The following is a 22697-nucleotide window of genomic DNA, read 5'->3' as shown; positions in this document are numbered from 1 at the left end:
GACAACTCTAATACACTCTTCAATGCGGAAAACAACGGAGAATAAAATCGACAGAATGGGAAAGTAGAATACTGTGAAACTGAATTTAGATCAGTTAACGGGCAACAATCAGCATGATATTGAAACAGTCAGTTTTAATATCAGCATTTGTTCTGGTTTTTGCTTCGAATGTCGAACAGGACAGTAAGTATTATCGCAAAAGTTGATTTGTAAAATTCTCTTTCATCACACTTTGTGGTTGAAACTGTTTAATTGTGAACATTCTGTCAGTCACTCAGTGTCATATATTTGATTTATTTTTGATTTTTTGATTTTTTTTACTCGCCCTGACGTCATTGTTACGATCTTCGAATTGCAAAGCAAGAAACTTCAGCTTTGTTGTTGTAGATCTGTATCATGTAAACATTAATAATTTCTATCTACTGGGTATATCATGTTCACTTTCACTGTACTGATGACATTATCTTGCCATAGTATGATAATGGGAAGAACTTTGCAGACAGTGGTAACTAGTAGAAGTAGAGTAGGGACAAAACAAGCTATGAGCCTTTCGCACAATCCTTACTTTGTTTTGTAAACTTGTGTGGTAAATTTTCATTAACATTAAAAAAGTGGAGAAGAATCTTTAGGAAACGTCTAGTTGATTGTAATATGATAATTTAATGTGATTTAATATGCAGTGGTAATGCTGTTCAGATTATGTATGATGTTGATGATCTCTCTTGGTCTGCTTTAACTTTTTATCTAGTCCGATACAGTCTTTTGACTGTGACCAGGGATGGTTCAAATTTAACTCTTTTTTTTTTTTTGAGTGCCAGTCAGGCACTCTGGACAAAACATTTGATTGCCCAATTGTGGTTTTGGGTGCCAGCATAATAAAATGAAATAAGATCTTTGAGTTATAATATGCATTTGTGTTGATGTTTGGAAAACCGCATTTAAAATGTCCAAACGCCTGAACCCCATGGGCCTGTTGATAGCTTCTTTACTCTTTCTGCCACATCTAGCTCAAGGGAGAGCAGAGCCACAACCTTTTTTCTGGCTTCTTGCCTTTCCACGGACAACTTTTGCACTTGAAGTTGGGAGTGTGAACCTTTTTTATCACTTTTGATCCATCAACAAGTTCATTTTTTGCTTTTCCAATCCCACCTCCCCTCTGTTCGGTCTCCTTCTGACACAGCACACACACAAGCACTTGGGTGCCATCTTCCTTCCTTTCAGTGGTGTGCCAAGGAAAGTCTTTCTGTCAGACTTCATTGTACATGCGCTGGCGCTTTGATTCATACTCCTGCTGTTTATTCTTTGTCATCCTGAGCTTTCGTCTCTGTTTCGGGAGCCTTTCTTTTAACATTAAAGATAGGAAACATCATTTATTGCTAACACACCATGAATGTCACAATCTGATCACACAAGTGCAGAGGTGCTGTTGAGCGAAGCGAGCTGCAGCAGACGACACTTTACATTTCGATCGACCATGTTCAAGCTTGCTTTCTTGGTGTGTCTTTTGATTAATTTTCTTTCGCCTCTATCAATTTTAAGTGCCAACTGGGCACTGTTGTGACTGGAAAGACGCGTGAGCGTGGCACAAGTGGAAGACTAACTCTGGGACAGTACATGATTTTTCATCATGGAATCAAAGCTTTTTTTTTTTTGTTTTTTTGTTTTTGTTTTTGTTTTTTTGAGGCATTCAGAGTTGGAGAGCTTATCGCATCTGAGTCCAGTTTGTTCCACTTTTCCACAACATGATTTAAGAAGTGTTAATGTAGTCTAGTTTTGCAGTACTGTTCTTTCAATTTAAAATCATATCCCCTTGTTAGACTGTTCGTATTGACTTGAAAGAGAGTTTTGCAGTTACAGAAACCACAGGTAGATGAGCATTTCTCGATATGATCACCACAAACTTTTTTATAATGCACAGGGTGCAGTTTCAGGATTTTCAGTTTTTCTTTATAGTGTATACTCCTTATCTTGTACCAGTTGTATTCTTGGAAAACATTTTGTAGCTCTTCTTAAGGCATCTTCAGTTAGTTTTTGGTCTTTTTCCAGTTATGGACTCCATACACAATTTGCACATATATATGTATATATATTCTAGATCAAGATCAGTTAATTTTTAGCTACAAATTTCAGGATTTTATGTACAACTTACCCCTCAGCTTTCTGTCTTTCTGTCTTTTTTTCAGTGATAAAGATATATGACATAAGAATTTAAAGTGACTCATTAGCGGTGTAGGGTCCCCATTGTTATGTGGCCTTCTGGTGACTTTCACCTATTGTTCTCTGTGAATTGCTGGTATTGAGACTAGCAGACAAACTTGGGTGTGGCTGTGTAAGGGGGGTTCAGGATGAGTAGTGTGGGAGTAATGAATAATGATACAGATGATAGGGCAGCAACAACAAAAAAAACACACAAAAACCCCCCCAAAAAACCCAAAAAGAACTGATGGATTCATAGTTTTGTGGATTCATAGTTTTGTTTCTTTGTTGGGTTTCAAAGTGATTGAAAATACATTGATACACATTACTCCATACAAATTGTTCTTTGTGTTTCAGAAAACAGTCCAAATGTCGACAGTGACATGGCAAAGGCAGATGCAAATGCTGTCACATCTGTTGTGGAAATGAATTCGACGAAGCCTGGCAGTGCCAACACCACGAAGGGAGATAACACAGGGGAAGAGTGTTACGCTTCTGTGGATGACATCTGTCCAGAGGAGGCGCTCTGTGCCGACCTTGATGCTGACTGCCTGCAGTGTGACGTCAACACGTCCTGCATCTATGGGTCCACCTTTGATGCACTGTGTCACGTCAAGCCGAATGTGGTTTGCAGAGTAAGATACAGATTTTGAATGACAATTCATCTTGGTGAACTTCATCAGTAAATGATTATATGAGTACTTATATAGCGCCTTTGTCAGTAAATGATGATGTAAGTACTTATATAGCGCCTATCCTTGGACACTTGTTTAATGCATTTTTTCATGTCAGAGGAATGTTACCTTTATATTGTTTTTTGTGTTTGTTTTTTTGTTGTTGCTTTGATTTGTTAAGAAGTTATATTTTTGAGTTGGTTTTTTTTTAGCCCTTATATATTGCCCATAGGGACACTTGAACTGTGAAAAGTTATATAGTACAAGTTAAAAGAAAATTTCCATTTAACCATATATGTGTCCAAGAATATGCTTTTTCAGAAGTTTTGTGGATTTGGTCTGAAGAAGGATTGCTCAAGCAAAAAAAAAAAAAAAAAGGACTTTTGAAAATATACCACTGCAAAAATGAATTTAACAGGGGACATCATTTTCAACCCAACTGACCTTATCCTGGAAGTTTTTTGTTTTATTTATTTTATTTTTCTTTAATAACCTTTTACTTTGAAGAGAACTTTGCAAAAGGCAGAGTTACAGAAGTGACAAACTGACATCTGCTGTCTGATCAGTTGAACTGGCAGGCGTAAATATAAAATCAAATCGTTTCTTGGTCCAGATCTCACAATGAGTTATTCTTTGGACACATTCATGCTGTAGTAGAAGTATAAAAATATCATGTGGCTATCCTGAAAATAAACTACCCCCATATGAGCACAGTTAATTTTTATGTTTAAAACTGATGCGCAGATTTTGATCACATTGGGTATATTTAAATAGTACTGATCTCTTTATGCTCAGTTATAAACTGCTGCTCATCCATGCTATGAATATTTTTAAAACTGTAAACTTAAATAAATATTTGTATGTGTATGTGTTTGAGTAGGTGAGTATGCAAGTGAGTTGGATGAATAATGTCAAGATATTTGTTTGCGAAGAGTGTGTGAACTGATTTTTTTATCTAGTATATTATTTCATCACTTAAAGTTTAGTGAGTTTTGTACACATATGTAAAGCAGTGTGAGCTCTCTTTGAGAAAAAGCGCTGGATATGTATTCATTATTTTTAATCTTGGGCTTGTTTCAGGGAACTCGCACCATGACCCGCACCTTCCAGTGTCGATACTGCTATCAGTTGGAGCCGTGGGAGTACAGGTGTAACGAGTCAACGTCCTGTTCCCTGCTGAAACCTCGCAGCTATTATCCTGCCTTGCCTTTCTATACAGCTGTGTGCATGGCAAATAAGACAGTCTATTGCCTAGGTCAGTACAGATATATATATGTGTATATCTATATATATACCATAATTTTTGGCCTACAAGATGCTGCAGCACATATGGCGCACCCCCTGAATTTAAAGAAAAAAGTTATATTGAACTAGTATAATAAGCACACATCCTATAAACCACATCTGTCAAAAAGGAAAAGTCTTCCATTATGGTTCTGCTAACAGCGGATGTTGTTTTCCAAGTAGTGATGTCATCTTTGGAAAACTGGATTGTAATCTGACTTGTTTTCATCTGCTGGTAGACTTTTTACGTATGGATGGCACTGATTTAGACTTCTTTTTTTTTATCTGTTGTTTTGTGTCTGCATAGGTCACTGGCACACAGTGGCAATGTTTCTGTCAGTCCTTTTGTACATTATGTCCTTGAAATGGACATGCTGATCTGTATGTCATGTTTCAGGGCGAAGGTGCTTTTACAAACAACAAACGTGTAATTGGTCCAGGGGGTACAAATGGTCCACAGCACTTGCTCTAAGGTAAACCAGTTTCTTGTGGAACTTTTATATTTGATATGCACTTATGTTGAACTACAATATATTCTACAAAATCAGTATAGTGCACTCAGGGCGAAGTTTAGCCAGGTAAAGCGCATTTTTTTCAACACCAATAATGTGTTGAAGGTGCCAACTGATGTCAGTAAAGGTTTTACATACAAAGAAGCTTTATTATGAATTCTGAATTATGTGCTCATCCCCCCCCTTGCCCCCAATATTCCTTGTGATCTTGGTACACTTGGACATATTCTGTTCTTGTTGTTTTAGTTTGCTTTGCTAGATATATAATGTGCTACTGTAATGTTTTGAAAGCCAGTTTGGTAACATTATAAATTGTCATGGACCATTTATAGCTATTGGAAAAGAGTAGAAAGTTTTGACAGAGTTTGATGCTTCATACAAAATGTTTGTGTGTGTGTGTGTGTTTCATGGTGTGTGTTTATAACTACATTTTTTCTTCTTCTTTTTTTTCCAGTGTCACACTGGGAGGCTTTGGAGTGGATCGTTTCTACCTGGGACTATGGCGGGAGGGCATAGGGAAGCTGTTCAGCTTTGGAGGTCTGGGTGTGTGGACAATTGTGGATGTCATTCTCATCGCTGTGGGATACGTTGGGCCTCAGGACGGCAGTCTGTACATCTGACAGAACTACTGCTGTATTCTGCACCTCAGTCCTTTGGATGAGATGATAAACCCAGATCCCATGTGTAGCTTGCATTTAACACTTGTAAAAGAACCCATGGCAGCATAAGGGTTGTCCCTGGCCAAATTTTATAGAAAAATCCACTTTGATAGGAAATGGAATACATTTATTGGCAGAAAAAAGAAGAAAAAAAAAGGTGGTGCTGTCTCTGTAGCAAGGTGCATTCCCAGGGGACATCAGCCTGAATTTCACACAGAGAGATGTGTAGTGACAAAAGAACAATACAGTACAATGCAATATAGTCCAGTCCAATCCATTTGGTTCTTTCTTCCAGTATGTCAGCACCATTGTCACTGGTGAATGGATGGATCATTGAGAAAATGTTTACGGATCTGCTTGAAAGAGTGTTACAAGGGTCCAGGTGACATACACCACAACAGTAAAGGATAGAAAGTAAAGGATGCAATCATATAGCCATAGGCCCATGAAAAAAAATTATAAGAACTTGTTGCAGTATTCTCAGTGAATGTGTACCTATGACTGAAAGCAGAGAGAGAGAGAGAGAGAGAGAGAGAGAAATTTACACTGAAAGAGGCAGTCACATACTGTTAAACACCTGTAGAAGACCGCAAGTGCAAACATTTCAGGAATTTTGAATGCATGTGTATGTGTGTGTGTTTAGAGAGGGAAGTGGGTAACAGAAGCAGGAGATCATGTTGATTATGTGGGAATTCTTGGCCAGAAATATTGCCCTACACTTCATCTTTTGTGCATGAGTGTGTGTGTGCGTGCATACGCGTGTGTGAGCATGGTGTATGTGTGTTGTCTTTCCCAGTACATATAGTCATGAGAGCAGCTATGTCTGATGATGTTAACTCCTCATACTGCAAGGTATGCTATTGTCACACAGGTATGTAAGTTATGCTATTTTTACACAGGTAGATATAAGGTGTGCTTTTTTTTGTTATCATGTTTGTTATTTAGAAGAATTCTTATGAAATCATTTCACATTCCCCGACAGGTATGGACATCATGTAAAATATCTATATTAGAGATTTTGAGCATTACTGTGACGGGCGCAATTGCCGAATGGTTAAAGCGTTGGACTTTCAATCTGAGGGTCCCGGGTTCGAATCTCGGTGACGGCGCCTGGTGGGTAAAGGGTGGAGATTTTTCCGATCTCCAAGGTCAACATATGTGCAGACCTGCTTGTGCCTGAACCCCCTTCGTGTGTATACGCAAGCAAAAGATCAAATACGCACGTTAAAGATCCTGTAATCGATGTCAGGGTTCGGTGGGTTATGGAAACAAGTACATACTCAGCATGCACACCCCCGAAAGCGGAGTATGGCTGCCTACATGGCGGGATAAAAACGGTCATACATGTAAAAGCCCACTCGTGTATATACGAGTGAACGTGGGAGTTGCAGCCCACGGAGCATTACTGTATTATAATTTTTGCTCTGAAGAAAAAACATGCTCTGTCTTGACCTGTTTCCACAATCTTGGTATTATTGAAAAAAATATGAACAGTTTGTGAAAGCAGGTGCACATGGATTGCTGTGGCCCAGAAATGATGTTCTCTATACTCTCAAAACACTCTCCTGATAGAAATACAGTTTGCAGGATCATATTCAGACATTTGAATTTTGTGGATTACTTGGATTTGCATGTGTGTATGTGTTGCATCTTTTTTTTTTATCCATAAATATGTTTGGCTGTGTAAGTATGAGTGTTTTGCCAAGTATGTTCTTTCAGCACATTAGAGTTCAGTTTTCACAACTGTTGGTTTGATATTACAGTGGGAAAATCGGTGCTGGTAACTGGAATTTTTGTGTATTTATATGTATGTGTGTGTTTGTGGATGCAGGTGTGCTTACTTTGCTGCTGTTTTATATGGTTGGATCTGTATAATGTTGTATAGGATAATGTGTCTTTGTATCTCATGAAAAACATATTTCTTCCAATTCTACGATGTTGTGTCACTGTCTGTGTTGAAAAAAGATGAGGTAACAATGCTTCATGTCTTTTTTCTCTCTCAGTAATAGCTAGTGATTTCATTTCCAGATAAATGTTGGATACATTTATTTTTTCAAATTAAACCACTAAAGAAAATATACAGTTCTGTTTCACTTCTTTATTTTTTTTTATTCAGTTTTGTTTGCAAACTTGTTTAGGCTGAAAAATTGTGATCATGAATGAGCTATATGGAATTCTGACTTTGTTTGTGAGGGCACAGTGTAAAGAAGCTTTCTGTTGATCCATTTTCCCCACAATAAAACATTAATTCATTGTGACAATGGAACATAAGCTGTCACTTGTGATTTCTTGATGAAATAGTTCTGATTGATTTTGTCATGATTATGTTTTCTTGGTATTACCTACCTACCAGACAACACCAAATGACATGGAAATGTTTGTGTATAAAGATGTGACTGAAAATGTAATGACTAAGTGAACAAGTGCATATATATGCCCTCTCTCTCTCTCTCTCTCACACACACACAAAGATTAAATCAGAGGAATTATCACTAAAGACAAGAATCAAATGCTTCATAATTATAATAGGTTATAATCTTCTTTTTCAGCAGATTGCCTCAAGTTTGACGTTCAAAATAGTTTGCACAAATTATAGCCTACACAAAATACACACAGAGTGGAAACTGGCATTCACAGAAGGTACAAATGTTTTAAATATGAGATAGGTCAAACTCAATCAACCTCTGTCCCACTCAATCAACCCCTGACCCCAGCCAGGTCCCACTCAACCCCTGACCCCAGCCAGGTCCCACTCAATCAATCCCTGACCACAGCCAGGTCCCAATCAACCCCTGACCCCAGCCAGGTCCCACTCAATCAACCCCTGACCCCAGCCAGGTCCCACTCAATCAACCTCTGACCCCAGCCAGGTCCCACTCAATCAACCCCTGACCCCAGCCAGGTCCCACTCAATCAACCCCTGACCCCAGCCAGGTCCCACTCAATCAACCCCTGAACCCAGCCAATCAACCCCTGACCCCAGCCAATCAACTCCTGAACCCACCCCCAACCCTTGAGCTAATCCCCTCATCAACCCCACCAACCTCACTTTTCCCCATCATTGTGTCACTCACACACACACATAAGAAGCAGAAATTATAAAAAACCAAACTCCACAAATATTGCTGCAAATTATGAAATGAACAGCAGATTATTAGGGTGTCTGTATCTTCTTCTCCTTCAATTCAGTGAGTTACACCATCAGCTGGAATGTCAAAAAGGTTTTTTTTCACCTCTTACAGCATGAGCCTGCATACTTGCATGCATGCGCTCACCCTCACATACGTGCTTCACAGCCACATGCAAAGAAACAAAACTATTTCTGAAACTTCGCCTATCAGTGCTATTTTCATTTACATGTTGCCCTCTGTAATAAAGATTTTCATACATAGAAAGGAAAATTAATGATCACCATACCACTCCAAATACAATAATAAAAAATAACAAACATATCACACTGCCATCAACATCCAAATTCTTTGCTGTTTCAGAACTACCAAGAATGTTATCACAGGTGAATTGCACTTCCATTTGGTTTCACAGGAACACAGCACCAACAGAACTCTTTCTGAAGAACTGACTGCAGAACGGATGCAGGACAACTCCACTAGGATTGTGGATACACCAATCTCCTGCAGTCTGTTGGAGAAATTATCACCAACTCTGCACAGCATCAGTTCATTTGATTCTCCTGGGTTTGGCAGAGTCAAGAAACAATCCTTCATGGATCATTTCGCATGCCGATTTCAAGATGCATACAGAAATGATCTTGTGACAGTGGCAAGCAAAACAGCTTGGAGGAACTTAACTGTCTCTTCAGCCCTCATGTCTCCCCCCACGACTCCCAAGTTGAGGGACTGATGATGGTGATGATGTAAGTGCCACGCGTGTTGCACAGAGACAGGCATCAGGAGGACGACTCCACAGAGTTGAGGAAGTTGCTGAGGCAGGGCAGGATCTTCCAGTGGTCAGTGGCAATGGACACCACCTGGTTGCTGGCCTGGGGGAACACCCTCAGCAGCACGTGGAAGCAGGGGGGAAGGAAGAGGATGAACTTGTCAACTGTCTGGTCTGGAGGAGGAGGAGGAATTTTGTTTAATGTCCCGTGCCATGTACTGGAAATTGTGGACATTTTGTACAAAAAGTATCAATTTTCACAACTGAATGTTATCATTTAAAAGGTCAGAGAGAAGGGGGTTGAATGGTGAGTCGGGGGAGTATCAATTTTCACATTCAAATGTTATCATTTAGGAGAAAAGGGGAAAGTTGAATGGTTGAGTCGAGGGAACAGGGTAGAGGGATGGTGGAATATCTGGTCTTGTCTGGAAAATGTAATAGGGGTTAAAAGGTCAGAGTCCCACAGCCTTCTAGGGCCATCAGGACAGTGAATTTATATCCACTGCACTGAGTGTTTGGTGCAGGAGGACAGGGCCCAATCCTCTCCTTCCGTTGCTTTAACCATCCCAAAGCAAAGCTTGGTACCCATGCACACCTGGGTGAGTAAGGAAAATCAGAATAAAGTGCCTTTCTCAAGGACACAACACCAAGCTGAAACTGGGCCTCGACTCTGATCACTGGTGAACAGAAATCAAAACCTAACCAATTCTGTCAAAGCATCTACAAGGGAAAGGTACTGTGGATGCAGATATTTTGTGTTGTAAGACATGTAAATTTATTAAATAATTTTAAAGTGTGTAAATAAATAAAATTTTTAAATCTCTTTCCATTTTTTTCCCCACAAACTATGTGAAGGCTAACAAAAACACATGGCAGCTTGCGACAACTTTTTTCAATTCATGTTCATGATATGAGTCATTTTACATTGTGCTATGCCTAATTCTTGATTATAAGGGTCGATTACACACAATATGTCATTTGTCATGTGCCTGCATTGCAAAACGCACAAGTTTCAATCTGAGTTTCACTTTCTCAAGGAAGTGTTACTGTGTTTGGAGAAATCCATATACGCTACTGCTAAACAGATACCCGACAGCAGTATAATCAAACGCACTAGCCATGCCTTGAGTACATGCATGTATATTTGTGCAATCATCAGAGTGGGCATCTTCCAAAGAATTTTGCCACAACAGTTTTGTTGCCCTGGCTTCTTTTTCAGTGCGCCAAGTGCAGGTTGCAGACAGGACCTCAGTTTATCATCTAAATGACTAGACACAGCTTTATTTTCCAGTCAAACTTGTGAGAAAGGATGGGAGCAGGAATCGAACCCAGACCCTCACGGACAATGTACTGGCAGTTAAGTGTCTTAACCACTCTGCCACCTCCCTCCACACACAAAATGCACAGAATGTTTGGTTTTTGATCCAAGAATTTAGGATACTAAACTAGGACATTAACCCCAAACCAGTGACTCCCACCCCTACGAAAACCTTGACCCACTCAGTCCATTATCACCTGGAATGGCAGGGACCTGGAAATCCTTCAGAGCCCGACGGATCTTGTCTGCAGTGCACTTCAGAACTTTCACTGACTCCACTCCTTGGTTGCTGCATTCACAGGTAAATTAAACACAGGTTACTTAGATGTAAACTGAGTATAGTAAGAGTGATTGTAACTGGTGAAGAGTTACCTTTTCCAACAAATGCAGACATATTTACCACTGCTACAACTTTACAACTTCTGTTTGTACAGAGATAAACACGCACACACCCACACCCACATATATACGAGCACATGCTCGCGTACATGAACCCACCCCAAACTGATTACACTGTGCAACCTTAAATAGAAATTAGATGTACATACACAAACTGATAACATTATGCACTACAATAAACACATGCATACACATTGTCAAACACTCACTCTCTCTCACACACACAAGCACAACCAAAAGCAAAATATGCATTCATATTCACAAAAGATTCAGTGCTTCAGCACTCAAGCAGACTAAGCACAGGCAAGTAGAAAAGATAACTATTTGTGGCAGCAAATATCACAAACAGTGCTGAGATACACAAAGCTTCTTGTCCAGTACTGGTGGTCAACAGCTGTTACAAAGAATAGGATCAACATTAAAGATCTGAAAGAAAACAGTTCAGAATGAACACTGTATTGCTTCACACTTTTGTGTCATAAAAAAGAGGAAGGGAGAACAGGTCTGCATTTGTATTTTAGAAAACGAGAGAGAGAGAGAGAAAACTGTTTCATTAATCATTAAATTTCACGTTTGTTTGTCATCACCCAGCCAGACTAGTGCAATAGATCTATATGTAGGTTAGGCATCTGTTCACCTCCATTTTAAAAATATTTTTATCAAAGCAGATGTGGTGTGGCATTCATGAGTCAATCAGCACGCTTTGATGCCCTCAGTTTTTTCAAGGAGGTTTTAGAGCGTGTGGACAGATCCATGTACGCTACGCCACATGTGATGATGATTTGGATACTTGTACAGCTCCTATCCTCGGTCGGAGACAAAGCTCTAAGCACTTTACAAACACAGGGTCATTTGCAGAACAGTCTGCCTACCTGGGTAGAGCCGACTGACGGCTGCCACTGGGCGCTCATCTTTCGTTTACTGTGTCATTCAATCAGATTTCAGGCACGCAAACATACACACTCAGACAAACATGTAACATTTTACATGTATGACTGTTTTTGTTTATTTACCCCACCATGTAGGCAGCCATACTCATTTCTGAGGGGTAAGCATGCTGGTTATGTCCTTCTTTCCATAACCCGACGAACACTGACAGTCATACGGATTACAAGATCTTTAATGTGCTTATTTGATATTCTGCATGTGTATACACATGAAGGGGGTTCACGCACAAGCAGGTCTGCCAATATGTTGACCTGGGAGATGAGAAAAATCTCCACCCTTTACCCACCAGGTGCCGTTACTGAGATTTGAACGTGGGACCCTCAGATTGAAAGTCAAACACTTTTACTACTCAGCTACTGCTGAATAAAAAAATAAAAAAAGGCGGATGGTCGACCTTCAAATAAACATAATGTGCTGATCAAGCCTTGAGGGCCTATCCTAGGTTTGTGTAAAAACATTTATATGAAAAGTAAATAAAATAAGAATACAAAATAAATAAGCAAACTAATTAAAATATATTCTTGGGAAAGTTATGCCTCCTAATAGAAACTGTCATCAGTGCCCACCTTTCCCCGGAGCCACTGCCAGTCAGCATGGTCCACAGTTCATCAAACACTCTGTGCTTGTCCTGCTGCTCGGCAACCCCTAGCTGCTGCCATGGCAGCACCATGATCAGGTCACTGAAGGTCACCTCTATAGGTGGCAAAGTTGTGGACACTGTGAGGTAGTCTTGTGTTGAAAACATGACCCTGGAACATCATTTCAACCCTGTTGACTCACTGTGCCCTGCACCACAGCATTACTCTGGAATAAAAATTCCAAGTTCCAGAGTTAACTATTGAGTGATCCATTCTTTACCCTGGTATAATATCTGCATCATCAAAATTCAATATAAGATCTCATATAAGAAATTTAAAAAAAATCTATTGAGTACTCTCTGCCATGGAAAACCTTGACCTGTGGATTTATCATTATGTCATTAAGAGTTATGGAGAAAGATACTCTGCTAATTAATGTTTATGGTTCAAATATAGATAGCATTGAATTTTACGAAAATCTAAAGGACACAATAGGAAAGTACGGTAATCACGTCCTTGTATTAGTTGGTGATTGGAATCTGGTTCTCGATATTATCAGATTATGATAATTACAACAATAGAAATAACCCCAAATCAAAAGAAAGTTTAGAAAATATGATGGCAGAATTCAGGTTGACAGATGGGTGGCAAGAAAATAATCCACACAGTGTGAGGTAGTCTTGTGTTGAAAACATGACCCTGGAACATCATTTCAGTCCTATCAACTCATTACGCCCTGCACCCGATAATTGTTCTGGTGTCAAAATTTGTCCCATTACAACGTTCATGTTCCTACACATGAATAAATTGCAAGGAAAAGGAACTAATTTCTACAATATTTCCAGATGCGACCACACGTAATCTGGAGGAAAAACAGCAACAAGGTATGGAAGCCTGGTGACCAGTTCGTGGCTGTTTAAGGTGACTGTTTTGTCACACGGAATGGTTTTCGGCAGTTTTTGGAGCATGTGGATGTGATTTTGTGTATGGAGTTTTTAATTGTGTTATATTTTACTCATGTAATGTACCTTGAGCATTACTGTATTTTAATGAAAGGCGCAATATAAATAAACTATTCTTCTTCTTCTTATTTTTATTATTATTATAAACTCCCCATTGAATGGGTTAAGTAACAGCCACACAACTGCGAAGTCTTTTTACAATATTCAAGTCTGACTGTAACAGTAGAGACTGATGTTCATAAGATTCAAGCATTAATACTTCAAGAAGCTTGAGATTTGAACATTGCTGTTTGAGGCTGTTCTGATTCACTACACACAGCTTTTATTGTGAACCCACAAAATAGATGACACCATACAGTTAAATCAAAAAGCACAAATGCAATGAAATTGGAGTCATAAACCTTGTCTCTTTGTTCACAAAAAACAGGTGAACAGACACTTTACATTATTCTTGTGTACATAGTGTATGACTATCAGCTCTTACACAAACATTGCTGAGGTGGCAATGTGTCCACCTAGGAAGCCAGAGAATCTGAGTGCAAGGGATTGAATCCCACACTTGGCGCTATTTTCTCCCCCTCCACTAGACCTTGAGTGGTGGTCTGGATACTAGTCATTCAGATGAGACAATAAACTGAGGACCCGTGTGCAGCATGCATTTTGCACACACAAATCCATGGCAACAAAAGGGTTGTCCCTGGCAAAATTCTGTAGAAAAATCCACTTCAATAGGAAAACAACTAAAATTCCAGGCAGAAAAAAGCAACAACAAAAATGGGTGGTGTTGTCAGTGTAGCAACACGCTCTCGAGAGCAGCCCAAATTTCACACAGAGAAATCTGTTGTGACAAAAAAAGAGTAATACAATAATACAATTACTCACTGAATGCTGAAGACACAAGGCTGTGGTAGTGTAGGCACCAAGTTTATCCCAACTTCTTTACTGCCTGCACAAAACAAAACAAAACTAATTGTCAAATAATTGGCATTTACCAGAAAAAAGAATTACCACCCACACCAATTGTGTCACTTGTGGACATGTGCACGCATGAATTTATCTGCACATGTTTGTACACACACAAATGCACATATATGTGCATCCATGTACTTGCACACACACACACACAAACACAGACACACACATACACACCACAGACACAGGTAGAAAAGCACACACACACACACACACACACATATACATACACACACAAAAAAAACCACGTATGCACACACACACATAAACCACGCGCACACACACACTCACAGACTCTATGACACTTCCCCCATATACAAACATACAAACATTGGTATCGAGTTCTAATTTTTAAGAACCCCAAATCAGACAAACTTAAAACAACAAGAATGCATAATGCTAATACAACATAAACCAGATATTCACGATCACTCAAAGGTTTCTGAAATGGATCGCTATGTATTTTTTTTATATGCTTAAAATTCAATGAAGCAGTATAAAAAGAACATGAAATCATTAAATGACATGAAATGGCAGTGAAATATTTGAAAAATAAATCACACAAAATCATAATTTGCTCCCAAATCTGTGATGTAAACATACGCAAAAGGAACTGTCACTGCACACAGCATAACACATTTTATCCCTTTTCTGTACGAACTTTCACTTGTCTATTTCAAAGCTCAGACTGAAGCACATACACAGAGAAGGAAACATAAACACATACACCAAATCCTGTTAAAGACCCCAAAACATTAAACATACTTACCTAATTTTGTTAATGACATCAAGTTGATATCTGCAACAGATGGGATTTTTTTTAAAGCCTGAAATATTCATCAGTGATATGTGGTCCTTACCAGTTTCATAATTTATCCTTAAAATATATGTGCATAGAGCTTACTCCCCTCCCCTTGCCTCCAGAATTTTTTTAAAGCCAAGAAACAATAAATGCCAAGTTTTATTATTTTTTCTTATTGTGAGGTTCACTGACACATATTCAACATATACACATATAAGTGTATACATGTACTGGTCAGTCTGCACAATGATGCCTCGATGAAACTGAAACTAAATCTTATTCAGCAATGCATGATAATCTCCTTTTCAACACATGCATGACTCTGTAATGTACAATGGCCTTTCTGGTGGTAATAGTCACTAGGTCAAGGACCTGAAATGGATTAGTATCCACCATGAATGGAGACCATGACCACAACCCTAAAAAACCAGTCCCCATGCACCTCCTGAAGACTATGTATGTTTCCAACTTGATTTGAATTTTAAGTAGTCTGAGAGTTAAGTCACTGGTGTGAACTTTTAACACTGTCACAATATTTTTAACGTGGTGTCAGCTTCATGCGGTTCGAGTGAGAAGTATGTGAACTGGTTCTTTTAACATCTTAACCTTTCAACATTGTTTTGTGTTCCTCAACTGATTTTAAGAACTGACGTGCGAACAGTCCTGAAATGGCCTTCTGCAATCGGCTGGGGTGTAAGCAACATGACTTGATTTGATTTGATTGGCTGCCTTTGGTTCAGAGTTATACAGTGCGTGTGAAAGTTGTGAGTGAAAGTGTTTTGATTTGCTTTGATTCAGCGCTATATAAATATATTATTATTATTACTACTATTATTATCATCATCATTATCATTATTATTTCTATTATCATTGTTATCATCATTATTAAGAGTGAGGTATGACAGACACAAAATGTGAAATAATTTTTTTGTGACAAGGATGCTGCTGTCATGAAGATCCAGGCTGGTTCCTCTCCAAAGTAAATTTCTGTGCCGTGGCCTGAAGGCAAATGGCTAACAGAACTCACCACAATCGAGACACTATCACAACCAAAATTAAGTGGGGAAAAAAAAAACAAACAAAATAATTATTTCTACAAGTGAAGTAAACATGAACAAAACAAATATACAATCAAATGAATAAAATAAAATAGAATAAAATGATATGAAATATACGAAACAGAATAAAATAAAATAAAGGGGACTGACAAAAGTGGTACATTCGCTTTCTGTCCACAAGAATGCAAAGACCAAACGATAAGGTCAAAGGATTCAAGAACTACACACATGCAGGCAACAAAGAGGTAAAGTGGTACACAAGGTGAACCAAAACTTGGTTACCTGGCACTGGTAAAAACGACTCTGCCGATGACTGGACACGAATGCCAACAGCACTGACCTCTTCATACTGTGATGCTTCATCCTGAAAGTAAACCAAATGAAGCCTGACAAAAGATAGCAGAGTAATGGTCCTTGACCTCTGTCAAAGGAAAAGAAGTCTCCCCCCTGTGTTGATATTAGCCAATCAGAAACTAGGAAGGTTATTGGCTGCGACACGACAAGCCAACGTCTACCAGAAGCCCAAGACAATTGGTCCACCAACAGAAATAATTATTACACTTATTCTACTGATCCTACAATGATTGTACCATACTGTATTGTATCGTATTGTATCATATAGTGTCGAATCGTATTGCATCACATTGCATCGCATAACAACGCATCGCACTACATTGTATTGTATTGTATTGTATCACTCTTTGTCACAACAGATTCCTTTGTGTGAAGTTCGGACTGCTCTTCTCTGGGAGAGCATATTGCAACAGTCCAATGCCACATTTTTCTTCTGCCAGCAAGTGTATTTGTTCTTTCGTGTCATAGTGGATTTCTTCTACAGAACTTTGCCAGGGACAGCCCTTTTGCTGCCATGGGTTCTTTTACATGCGCTAGGTACTTGCTGCATATTGGACATCAATTCATCATCTCATCCAAATGACTAGCATCCAGACCACCACTCAAGATCTAATGGAGAATACTGGTAAGTGTGGGATTGATTCTGTGCGCTCAGAGTCTATTGCTTTCTAGGCAGACATGTTACCACAAGCCCACAGCTCCACACATATAGTAACAAAGTTCTCAATTGGTGTCTCATTACTGCAACCAGTGATAAAATAATGCATGTGTAACACACACTGGAATGGCAAAACTGTCCAAGAATGAAAAATCAAAAAGCCATGAAGGAAATTTATGAAAGGAATATATGATTAAATATAATAAATATAAGGAATATATATATATCTAAATATATATGAGAAATGAAAAAAAAAAAAAAAAAAAAAAAATGTAGAGAGAGAGAGAGAGGGTGAACGAGGTAACAACAACAATAAAACAACTTTTCAATAAAGTTACTTTAAACAGATGACAATATAAAAACAGCAAATATCATTATAACAGAATAATTATAATGAGAGAGAAAGAGGAACTGCACTTACCAGACACAGTTTGTACTGATACACAATCTTTGAGTCAAGGTGCTTGAGATGTCTGAAATAGCTCTCCAGTTGACCTGAAACAAGTCAAAAGTCAACAGTAACTTTCCCTTTCCATACTGAAAACCCCCCCCACAATAACAACAAATGAAAGAGGAAACAAGAGAGGCAAGGCCTTCAAGACTCACTTGTGATAAATTAAGTCCCCTAGCATTAATTACAGAGTAATTTCCCTTTTTTACTATCTGTACCAAAACGTTTGCAAAATAAATAAAAATTCCATGCTTAGCAAAAGAAGTTCCTGTTTGAACAAAAAATGATAATAATGACTCCTCTTGCTGTTGTGTCAGAATAAGAGGTCAAAGTGCTAAATTTAGAGAATACAAAAAATATAAATATAACAGTAAATGCAGTTTGCATATAATTAGGCTTCTTTTTTTTTGTTTTTTGTGCCCATCCCAGAGGTGCAATATTGTTTTAAACAAGATGACTGGAAAGAACTAAATTTTTCCTATTTTTATGCCAAATTTGGTGTCAACTGACAAAGTATTTGCAGAGAAAATGTCAATGTTAAAGTTTACCACGGACACACAGACACACGGACACACACACACACACACACACAGACAACCGAACACTGGGTTAAAACATAGACTCACTTTGTTTACACAAGTGAGTCAAAAAACAGACAAGCATTTGTAAAGCACAATCACTGCTGCTTTTAGAGCTAGCATTGTTGAAGGTGGAAACTGGTCTCTCTACTTATGTACTATGTTGCTTTTGAGGCAACACTTTTGTTGACTCACTTGTGTAAACAAACTGACTAAAGAAAGAATTTGACAGTCAGACTCAAAAGGCTGAAACTATACTCAATTGACTGGAGGGTTTAATTGTTATTGTTTGTGTTGATGATGGTTTTATACACACACACACACACACACACACAAAAGATGTAGAGAAATGGCTGTTTGTATCAGTTTAGAGTAAAAAACATGTTACGCTTTGCTCACCACTGACATCAGGAACTGTGATGAATTCAGAAGGGGATTCCAGAGTGGTGAAGACTGGTGCTACGAACAACCTGCACACATCCACCACACATTCAACCAACCCACCAATCAGTTAACCACTCCAACTGGTGAGCACTTCCAGAGCACACTCTCGACTATTTCCCTGTTTGATGAGTCTGCAGTATCCAGTTCCATCCTGAACACCACCACTCAAAATTGTTAGATTCATCTGCCTTATTTTCATCTTTCATTCTTATTCTTTTTTCAACCTTTTATTTTCATTCTATTTCAACATACTGATAAGTATATACTTAATTATCTTATTTCTTGTTATTTCAACAGGTTTTTTTTGTTTGTTTGTTTGTTTGTTTTGTTTTTGTTCTTGTTATTTTCCTGCAGCATTTGGCAGGCTCTTGAGGCCTAAAAAAAAATCTAAATAACGTTAACCCTTTCAGTGCCAAGACTATCTTATGCTCAGTGACAACCATTTGCCATGGAATGTTTTGGGTGGGTAATTATTTTTAAAAAAAATTCTAGCATGCAAACTAGTCAAAGAAAGTATATATAAACATTTTTTTTCTGAAAATTAAATAAACCCACTATCCAATTATGAGAACTGCAGATTAACTGAATGATTTTGTGACGGGAAAATTCCTACAATGACGCAGACAGAAATTTCAGTCCTGGGCCACTTTTCTGGCACACCGAAAGGGAATGGAAATTTCAGTCTTGGGGCACTAAAGGGGTTAATCAAATCTTATTTTATTTAATTGTGCAGACCTGCCAGTGCCTGAACCCCCTTTGTGTGTATACACATGCAGAAGATCAAATATGCACATTAAAGATCCTGTAATCCATGTCAGCATTCAGTGGGTTATGGAAAAAGAGCATACTCAGCATGCACATCCCAAAAACAGAGTATGGTTGCATATATATCACAGAGTAAATAAACAAAAAAATGGTCATACACGTAAACTGTTACATGTCTGTGAGTGAAAGTGTGTTTGTGTGTGGCTGAAATCTGACTGAATGACACTGGGAACGAATGATAAGCACCCAGTGACAGCTGTCAGCTACCCTGGTAGGCAGCCTGTTGTGCAAATGCAAATGTATATGTATGTTGTGTGGAGTGATGGCCTTGAGGTAACGCATTCGCCTAGGAAGCGAGAGAATCTGAGCGCGCTGGTTTGGACCATGGCTCAGCTGCCGATATTTTCTCCCCTCCACTAGACCTTGAGTGGTGGTCTGGACGCTAGTCATTCGGATGAGATGATAAACCAAGGTCCCATGTGCATCATGCACTTAGCGCACGTAAAAGAACCCACAGCAACAAAAGGGTTGTTCCTGGCAAAATTCTGTAGAAAAATCCACTTCGATAGGAAAAACATGCAGGAAAAAATACAAAAAAAAAGGGTGGCGCTGTCGTATAGTGACGCGCTCTACCTGGGGGGAGCAGCCCGAATTTCACACAGAGAAATCTGTTGTGATAAAAGAAATACAAATACAAATACAAATATATAACACCAAAGTAATCACAGACAAAATAATGATGGGGTTTGCGCATGTCAATGACTGCCCAACAACAGAAACAGACACAAGAAGAGGAGATCCATGAAATCCTGCAGATCTTACCTTTCCCAGTGTAACAGCTTCTCCTCTGTGTGTACAATTTCAGCCTTGCCCTTCTTTTGAGATGATCCTGAAATCATTTAAAACAAAACTCTTTGGTAAAAAGGGTAAAGAATGCAGTTTTATAACTGTTAGTGTGTTGTTGCTGTTTCTTTCTCTTACATGGACAAATCATACCAAAACACATATTAACACGTATACACACAAAAACACATACATACACATATATGAACAGGCACACACACACACATGCGCACTCTGATCAGAAACACACACACAGTCATACCAAATGTACACATTCACATAATATGAACAGGCACGGACATACACGAACAAACACGCATGCACACACAGACACACATGCACATGGTGGTGTGTGTCCATCGAGATCGATGATGACCATCGTTGTCATCCAGCTGGGGGATGGGGGAAGGGTGGTGGTGGGGTGGGGGGGAGGATGCAAATGAATCTATCTGTGAATGCGCAGATGGCTGAATAGTCCAATCTGCGCACGAAATGTTCGCTGACAGTTTGGGCAGACAAAGACAGGCATACCATTGTCAGGGAGCTTGTTTGCCCGTGACTTTCTGGCCTGCCTCTTCTGAACAGCTGCAGCAGTCCTGTTGGCCTCGCACAACTTGGCGCCTTTGTGCACAGCAGCACGCCATTTGTCACGGTCCACTGCAGATTCCTCCCAGGAGTCAGGGTTGATATCAAACGCTTTCAGAGAGACTTTCAGAGTATCTCTGAAGCGCTTCTTCTGACCTCCGTGTGATCTCTTCCCTTGTTGCAGCTCACCATAGAAGAGCCTTTTGGGCAGCCGATGGTCTGGCATGCGCGCCACGTGTCCAGCCCAGCGAAGCTGGGACTGCATCAGGATGGTGAAGATGCTGGGAAGGGTGGCTTTTGCGAGCACCTCTGTGTCTGGGGTCTTGTCTTGCCACTTGATGTTCAGTAGCTTCCTGAGGCATGTTGTGTGGAAGTGGTTCAGCTTCTTGGCATGTCGTTTGTACACTGTCCAAGTTTCGCAGGCGTACAGTAGTGTGGGGAGAACTACTGCTCTGTAGACCTTTAGCTTGGTCTCAAGACTAATGCCTCTTCTGTTCCAGACATTTGCACTGAGTCTACCAAAAGTTGCGCTTGCTCTTGCAATCCTGACGTTCACTTCATCGTCGATGGTCGCATTTTGTGACAGTGTGCTGCCAAGGTATGTGAACCGCTCCACCGCACTGAGTCTCTGACCGTTGACTGTGATGTTCGGCTCAACGTAGGGTTTCCCTGGGGCTGGCTGATGGAGAACTTCAGTTTTCCTCGTGCTGATGGTAAGGCCGAAGTTTCTGCTGGCAGTGGCAAACTTGTCGACGCTGAGTTGCATGTCAGCTTCAGATCCAGCGTTGAGGGCACAATCATCAGCAAACAAAAAGTCTCTGATGATGTCTGTCATGACCTTCGTTTTTGCTTGAAGCCTTCTGAGGTTAAACAACTTACCATCTGTTCGGTACTTTAGGCCAATTCCAACATCGCCATCTCTGAAGGCATCAGTAAGCATTGCAGAGAACATGAGGCTGAACAGCGTTGGAGCCAGGACGCAGCCTTGCTTGACACCATTTGTGACAGCAAAAGGAGCAGATGTTTCGCCTTTGTCCTGGACTCGAGCCTGCATGCCTTCATGGAATTGGCTGACCAAGGAAATAAATTTCCGAGGGCATCCGTACTTGGCCATGATCTTCCACAGTCCCTCTCTACTCACGGTGTCGAAGGCCTTAGTGAGGTCGACATAGGTGGAGAACAGATCAGCATTTTGCTCCTGACATTTCTCTTGCAGCTGCCTTGCAGCAAACACCATGTCGGTGGTTCCGCGCTCTTTCCGGAATCCACATTGGCTCTCAGGCAAATGACCTTGGTCAAGGTGTGCTGTGAGGCGGTTTAGTAGGATCCTGGCAAGTATCTTGCCTGCGATGGAGAGCAAGGAAATGCCCCGATGGTTATCACAGGCTTGCCGGTTCCCCTTTCGCTTGTACAAGTGAATGATAGATGCATCTTTGAAATCCTGGGGGATTGTCTCTTCTTTCCACATGAGTGAGTACAGCTGATGGAGCTTCTCAGTCAGCACAGTGCCTCCATCCTTGTAGACCTCTGCTGGTATGGAGTCTGAGCCAGGTGCTTTGCCACTGGATAGCAGACGAATTGCTTTCTGGGTCTCAAGAGGTGTTGGCGGATCGTCCAGTGCTTCGTTGATGGGGACTTGTGGGAGACGGTCTATGGCTTCATCATTTATGGAGGAAGGGCGATTTAAGACACTGTTGAAGTGCTCAGCCCAGCGTTCGAGAATTTTCTCCTTCTCGGTGATCAAGGTATTCCCATCTGCA

At 39.9% G+C, this 22697-nt stretch overlaps 2 protein-coding genes across 2 annotated transcripts in view; one reads left to right on the top strand and one right to left on the bottom strand.

Annotated features, from left to right (window-relative positions):
- Positions 1 to 31: 31 nt before the first annotated feature.
- On the top strand, positions 32 to 6716 carry LOC143282472 (TM2 domain-containing protein 3-like). Its single transcript, XM_076588123.1, has 5 exons — positions 32 to 183; positions 2554 to 2831; positions 3951 to 4125; positions 4552 to 4627; positions 5121 to 6716. The coding sequence occupies exons 1-5, from the start codon at positions 114 to 116 to the stop codon at positions 5284 to 5286; spliced, it is 765 nt and encodes a 254-aa protein (XP_076444238.1). The 5' UTR covers positions 32 to 113; the 3' UTR covers positions 5287 to 6716.
- Positions 6717 to 7838: 1122 nt separating this feature from the next.
- LOC143282064 (AP-5 complex subunit beta-1-like) overlaps positions 7839 to 22697 on the bottom strand; it is a 40388-nt gene continuing 25529 nt past the window's right edge. Inside the window, exons 15-23 of the mRNA XM_076587516.1 lie at positions 20332 to 20398; positions 18700 to 18770; positions 17693 to 17766; positions 16542 to 16623; positions 15169 to 15198; positions 14310 to 14373; positions 12454 to 12636; positions 10738 to 10829; positions 7839 to 9396 (exon numbers count right to left, since the gene is read on the bottom strand). Coding sequence (XP_076443631.1) covers positions 9233 to 9396; positions 10738 to 10829; positions 12454 to 12636; positions 14310 to 14373; positions 15169 to 15198; positions 16542 to 16623; positions 17693 to 17766; positions 18700 to 18770; positions 20332 to 20398 — 827 coding nt within the window. The 3' untranslated portion in view covers positions 7839 to 9232. The remainder of the gene's footprint in view (positions 9397 to 10737; positions 10830 to 12453; positions 12637 to 14309; positions 14374 to 15168; positions 15199 to 16541; positions 16624 to 17692; positions 17767 to 18699; positions 18771 to 20331; positions 20399 to 22697) is intronic.

Source organism: Babylonia areolata, chromosome 5 (assembly GCF_041734735.1).
Source record: "Babylonia areolata isolate BAREFJ2019XMU chromosome 5, ASM4173473v1, whole genome shotgun sequence".
Taxonomy (NCBI): Eukaryota; Metazoa; Mollusca; class Gastropoda; order Neogastropoda; family Buccinidae; genus Babylonia; species Babylonia areolata.
Note: the sequence above shows the minus strand (reverse complement) of the source record. Positions and strands in the feature narration are given on the sequence as shown.